This window comes from Microtus ochrogaster, unplaced genomic scaffold (genome assembly GCF_000317375.1).
Source record: "Microtus ochrogaster isolate Prairie Vole_2 unplaced genomic scaffold, MicOch1.0 UNK1, whole genome shotgun sequence".
In the NCBI taxonomy this organism is placed as follows: Eukaryota; Metazoa; Chordata; class Mammalia; order Rodentia; family Cricetidae; genus Microtus; species Microtus ochrogaster.
In genome coordinates, this window is record NW_004949099.1 from 11,352,894 (window position 1) to 11,362,348 (window position 9,455).

General features: G+C 40.8%; 1 protein-coding gene and 1 non-coding gene across 2 annotated transcripts in view; both read right to left on the reverse strand.

The window, feature by feature from the left end:
- Positions 1-9,455, reverse strand: part of Tmf1 (TATA element modulatory factor 1) — a 26,517-nt gene that overhangs the window by 9,390 nt on the left and 7,672 nt on the right. The window contains exons 5-10 of the mRNA XM_005364923.2: positions 8,008-8,113; positions 7,377-7,519; positions 6,735-6,901; positions 6,122-6,278; positions 2,371-2,463; positions 1,861-2,017 (exon numbers count right to left, since the gene is read on the reverse strand). Of these exons, the coding sequence (XP_005364980.1) occupies positions 1,861-2,017; positions 2,371-2,463; positions 6,122-6,278; positions 6,735-6,901; positions 7,377-7,519; positions 8,008-8,113 (823 nt within the window). The remainder of the gene's footprint in view (positions 1-1,860; positions 2,018-2,370; positions 2,464-6,121; positions 6,279-6,734; positions 6,902-7,376; positions 7,520-8,007; positions 8,114-9,455) is intronic.
- LOC113458067 lies at positions 400-530 on the reverse strand. Its single transcript, XR_003378504.1, has one exon. It is a non-coding gene; the product is annotated as a small nucleolar RNA SNORA36 family (small nucleolar RNA).

Here is a 9,455-nt window from a genome sequence, read left to right on the forward strand (position 1 = left end):
GGGAAACCCTGTCTCGAAAGTCCAAAATAATAAATAAATATTTAAATAAATAAATTTACAAACCAGGGGCCACCCAAAATGCTGTCACGGTTGTGAGCCAACTGGATTACTCCCACAGGTATAGACACAGTTCAGCATTTCCTCCGAAAACTAAACACAAATGTCCATATGGCCCAGAAACTGCATATTTAGTCTGTCATGTAGAGACATGAAAATTTACACCTACAGTTGCAGTAGCTTTATCTATAATTGTCAAAACCTGAAACCAGCCAAGATATCCTTTCCCAAGCAAACAGTTAATCAAACTACAGAAACAGACATTCCAGATACTAACACTAAACAACCAAAAGAATAAAGTTTCAAAACATTAATAATGCTTTAAAAACACATTTTACTTAGTTGTGTAGACTACAAGTACATGAACAGAGTAATACTCTCTATTCAGTCATTCCCCTCAGCCAACTTCAATGTCCCAAAGTTTAATTAACAGAACAGGGAAGCTGCCCTGAACTGAACTCAACACTTTGGAATGATAACCTTTATATGCATTTCAGGAGGCCCTGTTTGCATTAGGACAGCCTGAAGGAGCCCTGCACCTATTTATTGAGCTTCTCTGTCAACAAGACAGCAGTCCCAAAGGCTTCCAATGGTCCACTAAATACCACTTGAAAGCCAAGAATCTAGTCTGCCACCCCATGACTAACAAGGAGTCATTCAATGACAGAGTCCGGAGTAAAGTAAGACTTGCTGTCGATGGAAAATAAACACAATACTACAGCAAACCCTTAGCTCCGGGCCCTCCCTCATATGCTTTGTCACTAGAACATGGCATCTCCCAAATCAAACATGGGAGTTTTGAGAACCAGAAGGTATGCATGAATTTTTCCTGAGTATGTTAGCTTCTGGATATCCAGGACAGACACATACTACCTGCCTGTGACTAAAGAGAACCTTGACATTGTTTCCTTTATTAAGAGAGCGAGAAAGAGCTCAAGTGCCTGTGACTAAAGAGAACCTTGACACTGTTTCCTTTATTAAGAGAGCGAGAAAGAGCTCAAGGAGTATCTATAAGAAAGCAGATACACAGTCTTAAAACTCCATCATACCTCTCTCTAGGATTTCATCTTGATCCTCTTCAGACTTGCCTCTGCTCCTAGAATTCTACTACTATATGGAATTATATCTGATCGCTATTGCTTACATTCTTGTAGACAAGCTAGAAAGGGGTCAGATGCAGCAGTGGAAGAGAGACAAGGAAAAGATTTGTCTAGCCATCTACAAAAGTAAGTAAAAGAATCGGGACTGGGGAGATAGCTTAGCAAAATGCTTGCTATGTCAGTACAAGGACTCAAGTTGAGAGTCCCAGCAACATGTAAAAGGCAAGTGCAGGCGTGTATACAGTCCCACAGCTAGGCAGGCAGACACAGGAGAATGCATGTAGTTTGCTAGCCAGCCAGTCTAGACAAATCAGTCAGCTCCAGGTTCAGGGGAAAAATAAGGAGAAGCAATTGAGGAAGACACCAGACATAAACCTTTGGCTTCCACACAGATGCACATAGTATGTGCACATACATTTTCACATGTACTTGAGCATGCACACACACATATACACCCACCCCTCACAAATGAAATGGCAGGCAATAAAGTATCTGACACATTGTATAAAGAAAACTACCTGCTTTAGAAGAGTCATGATTGAGGTATTAATATAAGCAGGAAAATGGGGGAAGACAATCTGTACATGTCAGACCCCAAATGTCACCATGAGATCAGATGAATTTCAATGACATACCACTATACTACTTCTACACACAGGACAGAAAGCCTCCTGAATCAAACATAAAATACTAAAGAGATTACCAAGCCTATCAGAAAGATTCTTCTCTAGCGTCTCCCACGATGAAGTCTGAGACCCTAGAGTTGCCTGCAGGTTTTCTATCTGCCGAAGCAGCGGTCTTGTTGTTGATGAGACACTTTGACTCAGCTCTTGATTTCGATTCTCTGCTTCTTGGAGTCTCTGAATCAAAAATTTTTTACATTATTACTACTGACAGAAACAAAATCACTAAAAATGCCAGCAAACCTAAACTTTGGTTAGACTTCTGGAAAAAGAAAATTTTTCCAGAAAAAAATTATTAGCTTTCTTACTAAAAACATATAAACTGAATATATAGTAAATCTATCATGATAAAATTAGTTCCTTTAAAACAAAATTAAGAATTATTCTTTTTTTTCCCCAAGGGGATCACTTTGGTTCACATAAGCTACAAAAATACATCCAATAGCAGGCAAGGTAATAATGCTTTCAATCCAGGAATACTAGCCCAGGAATCATGTTTGACCTTGTGCTTGGGAAAGCTGTGACAATACCTGCTGAAGTTCACTGATCTCGTGGCGTAAATAGTCCTCTTTCCTGGCAGCTGCTTGCTCTGCCCGTTGCAGTGCCAGCCTAAGGTCCCCCACCTGCAAGACAAACAATGCTCTTATTGTCAGAGCACTGGCTGCAACTTCATGCTGATGATATTTATGTTGACTTTGTATGTATGACACTTCACACCAAACAATGAGCACATATCCGGCTCCTTAAGCAATGCCAGGACTATAAATATCTTCTCTCTTCTCAAGAAAGCACTGTTAGCCAGAGAAAACCATGCACACATGTACAACACTGACAGACAATAAAATAGAGGGGAGACCACGTATGTATAAACATTCTCCAAAACACAGAATGTGATAAGAACTAGATGAGATATAAATAAATAGGTAAATAAATAAAACCTCGGCCTGTGATTTCAGTATGAACATTCTGAGTCCTGGGCCAGCCTAGACTACTTGTGTGGAAGAGAGTTACACAAAGATCTATGCTATATAGTAGGCATTATCTAAACACTTTCAAAAAACTAAAACTAGAAGAGAAAAGTGTTACCTGAGTGTGACGGTGTGGGCCTGCAGACACAGCTATTAGGGAGAGGCTAGGATGAGCACTGAGGGTCACTTGCATAACAGTCTAAGCACTGTTTCAGAACGAAAACAAGAAAGGTACTGCTCATATACACTTGTATACTTTGTAACTGTCTACTGTGGCACCATATTTAACTAATTAAACAATGCTGTCAGGCTTCTATCTGGTTATTCTAGTCCTGAAGACTTCCTCTATGGAGCATACAGAGCTGCCCTGCAGCAAGCCTGGCAACAACAAAATAAAACCAGAGCTCTAAATAGACATCAGTATTATAATCTGTTCAAATGTTGATACATGAACACAAGCATTAAAAATTATAATCGCCAGGCACTATGGCGCACACCTTTAATCCCGGCACTTGGGAGGCAGAGGCAGGCGGATCTCTGTGAGTTTGAGGCCAACCTGGTCTACAAGAAGTAGTTTTAGGACAGGCTCCAAAAAACTACAGACAAACGCTGTCTCAAAAAAAAAAAAAGCCAAAAAAGTATGTAAAAATTATAATTGATGCATAAGATATTATTCATCCTAAATGAATATAATATCTATAGTTATCAATTATATTTAAAAAACTAGATGGAGTTAATGTTAACAGAGGCCATACAAATTAGCAATCCATATATAGCATGGTGGTTTTAAGAATGACAGACCCATACTCTATTCCTTACTCCCTCAACTTTTCTTTATTATTGTATTTTTCATTTGAGAGAATTTTTAAAAATTGGTGTGTGTGTAAATGTATGCATGTGTGCTACATGTGTACAAGAGCCTGTGGAGGTCAGAAAAGGTCACTGGACCACCTGGAACTGGAGTTATAGGCAGTTATAAGCTGATAAGTGAGACCCGGGAACCAAACCTGGGTCTGCAGTGCAGTAAGTGCTCAGCTGCTGAGCCATGGCTTTAGTCCACTAATTTAAAATAGTAATATTCTGTACATTTTCATGACAGGGGGCAGAAATACATGGATATATAGACTATGGCATGATTTACAACAACAAAACCATCAAAAATATAACTGAAAATTACATAGCGAAGTGGCATAAAACTAAAACTTTGAGCTCTACTAATATACAACCATCAGCATAGTCTGGACAGACTGTAGAAGACAAGGTTCCTAAACAAAAGGATAACAACACCCCACTAAGTTCATGAAGCACGTTGTAAAGGAGTAGGAGTGTAGTCTTTAATGCAAGGAGGGGACAAACGTGCCTGGGTGACTTGACTGAAAAGCAGACATAATGCAGTTCCTGCATCAACAACAGAAACACTGGGAACATCGGCCAAAGAGCAGCAAAGAGGAGAGAAATTAGAAGCAAATGCTGCCTGACTGTATTTGTTATATAGCTTTCAACTCTAATTTATCCACCAAAAATATAAAACACAAAACCAAAAGGCAACTGAGGTTGCTGAGGATAGTCTTGTGTGTTTTGGTTTGGTTTTAACAGTTCTGGGTAAGCTAGATAGCCATATACATAAGACCTGTTGTGGAATGGAGCTGCAGCTAAGTAGGGCAGCACTTGCCGGCACACAAAAGGCCCTGGTCAGACCCCTACACTGAAAAACTCAAAGTGTAATGAATATTTACAGCAGCATCATTAATGATAGCCAAATGGTGTGTTTCAGATGTTCAATATCTGACGACTCTCTTTTCCTTCAAGATAGGGTTTCCTGCATAGCCCCGCCTGTCCTTTAAGCTGCTCTATAGATTAAGCTGCCACGAACTTGCAGATATCTGCCTGCCCAAGCTTCCTGACTGCGTACACCTCGATCATCCAACAATATTTGATGATTTTGAAAACAGTGTGTTCCAAACTCTTTTCTTCTTTCATCAGGCTCATGAATTGCCAGAAATGTTACAAATACATCTAAGAATCAACTGTACAATGTAGTCTCTTGAAACAGTATGTTTTAATTATATGCATCTACACTACTCTGGCAGAAGGATACCTAGTTTCATAAAATTCTCCTTCCTCTGGCAGTGCTGGGCGCTCTGCACATAAGAGGAAAAGGCTCTACCAGTGAGCTATGTCCCCCACATCATGTACGCACATACTCACAGGAAACCAAGCAATAACGGTATGGTATGTGCACCCCTCTAAGGCAGTTGTTCTCTGCCTTTCAAACGCTGAGACCCTTCAGCATAGTTCCTTGCTCATGTTCTCCCTCCTTCTGCTCCTCATTTGGATCTTGGGAGCTCAGTTCAGTCAGTGCTCCAATATGGGTCTCTGTCTCTAGCTTACTCCATCGCATATCTATGGTGATATGCAAGATATTCATCAGTATGGCTATAGGATAGGGCCATTTCAGGCTCCCTCTCCTCAGCTGCCCAAGGATCTAGCTGGGGACATCTCCATGAACACCTGGGAACAAGGAAGTCAGGACCGAGAGGGGTGCGCCCACCCACTGAGACGCTGGGGGCTGATCTAATGGGAGCTCACCAAAGTCAGCTGGACTGGGACTGATGGAGCATGTGATCAAACCAGACTCTCTGAACATGGCGGACAAGGAGGGCTGACTGAGAAGCCAAGGACAATGGCACTGGGTTTTTGATTCTACTGCATGAACTGGCTTTGTGGGAGCCTAGTCTGTTTGGATGTTCACCTTCCTAGACCTGGATGGAGGGGGGAGGACCTTGGATTTCCCACAGGGCAGGGAACCCTGACTGCTCTTAGGACTGGAGATAGAGGGGAAGGGGGAGGGGAGAGGGGGAGGGAAATGGGAGGAGGGGAGGAGATGGAAATTTTTAATTAAAAATAAATAAATTTTAAAAAAGAAAATAAAAAAAAATAGTTCCTCATGCTGTGGTAACACCAACCATAACATTATTTTCGTTGTTACTTCATAACTGTAATACTGCTACTGTTATGAATTATAATATAAATATCTGTTTTCTGATGGTCTTAGGTGACCCCTGTGAAAGGGTTGTTCAACCCTCAAGGAGCTCGTGGCCCACAGGTTGAGAACTACTGCACTAAGGACATTTTAAAAGACATGTAAATGAAGTTTGTGCAATGCAGTACTCTAAAATGCCAGTAACATAATCTCAGAAGCCTACCAGATGTACCTCATATAAGAACAGACTCATAGTTGCTAATGAACTGTTTTACTTTGCAGAAACACGCACAGATACATAAAAGGTAACTTTAACCGCGCACTGCCTACCTGAAGAGCTAATGCCTCTTGCTGCTGACGGGCTTCTTCCTGGGCCTTCTCCAGTGCCGCAGAGACTTCTTCCTTAGCTTTCATCTCACGCCTCAAAGCAGCTTCCTGCACCTCACTGTCCTTAGCAGCATTGGCTTTGTGAAGATCAGTAAGTTCTCTTGTAAAAGTAGATTGATAGTTTTCATTTATTAATAGAACAATGCAAAAGTAAACACAAACCCATACTAATGTAATTTCTATGTACCACAGAAATCTCACAATAACAGTAAGCACACCTTATAATAACGCTAGCCATTATGAGGACTATGCTATAGATGCTTTGTCTAACTCACTCAAGGGCAAATCTATAAATGTTGCTAGCAATGAGATAATAGAAAAGAGAATAGCTGGAGAGACTGCTCAGTAGTTAAGAATTGCCAGCACCCACATGGCACCTGACAACGGCTGAACTCCAGTTCTAAGGATCAACAACTTCTAGTCTCCTAGGGCATGTGGTACATAGATATGCATGTAGGCAAAATGCAACACATATAAAGTAATTTTAAAAAATAAAACGGACTTCTTCAGTCTCCCACTGTGGTAACAGATTCTAAACACACTGCATATTTCATACCTGTACGCACTATCTAGAGCAGCCTGGGTACTTCGGCTCTTTTCTTCAAGTTCATCCTTGTCTACCTGAAGTCGGCCAAGATCCTTCTCCTGGCGTTCTACCACAGAATTTAGTTTTCTAATATTTTCTCTATGTTGTTTCTCAACTTCTTCTTTGCCATCAAGGATCTATGTTAAAACAGACAAGAACACTTTTGGATAAATGATGACATGGTAGCTAGTGCCAAGAATCTCTAATACTGGCTATAGCTTGAACAGAAAATTGACCACCAGAGCATGTGTCTGAACGTGTGTTCTGCTGGTGGTGGTGCTTTGGAAAACTGTGAACCTCTGGCTGGAGGAACTAGACCACTGGAGAACAGGCCTTCAGGGTCCGTCCCGCCTCTCTACTTCCTGGTTGGCACAATCACAAACAGCTGCCGTACACTTGTGTCACCATACACCACGCTGCCTGTCACACCTTCCCACTCCGGTGGAATCTCCTTCAAGCTGCTCATGTCATGTCCAGTGTCTGGTCTCAGTGATGTTAGCTACTCATTTATCTATGAGTCTAAAACTTTGCAGTCATTCTGAATGCCCCACAAGCCATGGTAAATTACAGGAAGTAACAACACATAACCAGAGAACACTGACGGTCAGTCACCTGTCTTAAATGCTGTAACTCCTCTTCCAGCTCCTTTGCTTTTCTGTTCAGCTTTGCAATAACATTTTCATTGTCTTTGTCTTTAGTTCTTAATTTCTTAATGATGTTAGAATTATGCAGCTGCTGCTTTGAAAGTTTTTCTCCTGGTGATTATAAAAAAAAAGCATAAATGCCAAAAAACAGTGATTCTTTAAGAATCTGCATAGAAAGCTTTATCTAACCAGTAGCATCCATGAGTTCTTTTCTAATGCCATAACAATTTTAAACTTCCGTGCTAAAATTCACTTGAGCGTGAATTATCAATGAATACTAAAATTATGACGTGAAAGGAATCTAGGAAACAAGACGCTAACGGTCTTCATTTGATCTTTAGCTTCAAACTCAGCATCCTAGATACAACCTCGACCTCCCAGATAGTGGGATGACTGGTGCATACCACCACAGCCAGCTTACAGCGTATTTTAAAAGCTACATAGCATGTATTTCTTTCCCATTCTTCCATAAACCTCCAGGCTCCTGTGTCTCTAGGACTACAGGTGTGTCCCACTATATGTTATTAGAAAACATATACTACCTATTACATAGTATTTTCCTTTTCTTGGACTATTTTAATAATCAGCACAATACCCACCTTCTTCCATTAACCCTTGAATCTGCTCATCCTTCTCCTTCAAGAGGTCTGCAGTCTGACTACTATTTAATCTGGTGGCAAGTTCTTCTTTTATGGTTTTCACTTCCTAATTAAAAAAAAAAACTGTGGTTATCATAAAGAATTATTTTCATTCTAGGATGTTTCACCAGCTTTCCCGTTTGAAGAAGCCACCCATAATTGCATCCCATAATAAGTCTGTCAATTGAATCACCTATTAACCTAGTTAACTGAGACACAGAAACAGCTTTAAATACCACAGAAAAGCCCATACTCATCAGTTATATAAACATGGAAACACGAGTAAAATAACTTCCTATACTGTCCTTCACTATCTCTCTAGGCCACGCTCTGCATCTGGAACACAGCAGTATAGGACAGGAAGGTTTGTTAAGTGTCTCAAGTTACTGCCAGTGTCTGAAGTGAGCTAGCTAAAGCAGGTAGAGGTATGAGACTTCGTGTAAGAGTGCACACAGAAAAACAATACATTACCATTAACATTAGTCAGGAGTAGGACGGGGTCCTAGGAGATGCTTGGTGGTTAAAAACACTTGCCACCAAGCCTGATGACCTATATTCAATGTACAGGGTCCACAGATCTTCGTACATAGGCTGTAGTGTGCATGGTGAGTGCACCTGCACACGCCCCCCACACATGTGCCCACAGACAGAAATTAAAATGCAGGACACTGACAAACAGTGATAAAGTGGGAAAGCAAGTCAAATGCACCCACTAAGTTACTAGTAACAGCAGGACTTCGCAGTAACTAACACCACAGTTAACAAAGGAAGGCTGTAAGTGCTCCGGATTGGAACACCACCACAACAGCTCCTGAATAGGCACGGCTTGGCGCCCAAGGGGCATCTGGGGGGCGGGGGAACAGACGACACACTACAGCGACATGGAGAAGCCAGGGACACTGCTAAGCATACTATAACACAAATAGATTAGCCATAACAGAATTAGCTTCCTAAATGCTAACAGCATCACAGATAAGGATTGTCAGAACAAGCCAATTTTACATATGCCAAAAGAGAATCATTATCCATTAACTATAAACTACACTTTTAATTTGTATTTAGAGAAGTATGAATGTTTGAAGTAGTAAAAAATGATCTATGGAACTAATGGTTACATTTTGTTTTGGTTTAGTTTTTTGGTTTTTCCAGAAAGGGTTTCTCTGTGTAATAGTCCTAGCTGTCCTGGAACTAGCTCTTGTAGACCAGGCTGGCCTTGAACTCATGGAGATTTGCCTGCCTCTGCCTCCCGAGTGCTGGGATTAAAGGCAAAGGCGTTCATCATAACTGCCCAGCTAATGATTCCTTTTTAAAATGTACATAGCATCATTCAGGTTTCATTGTTACTTATTCTGATGGAATTACCACTTTTAGTTTTCTTTTTTTTTTTTTTTTTTTTTTTTTTTTTTTTT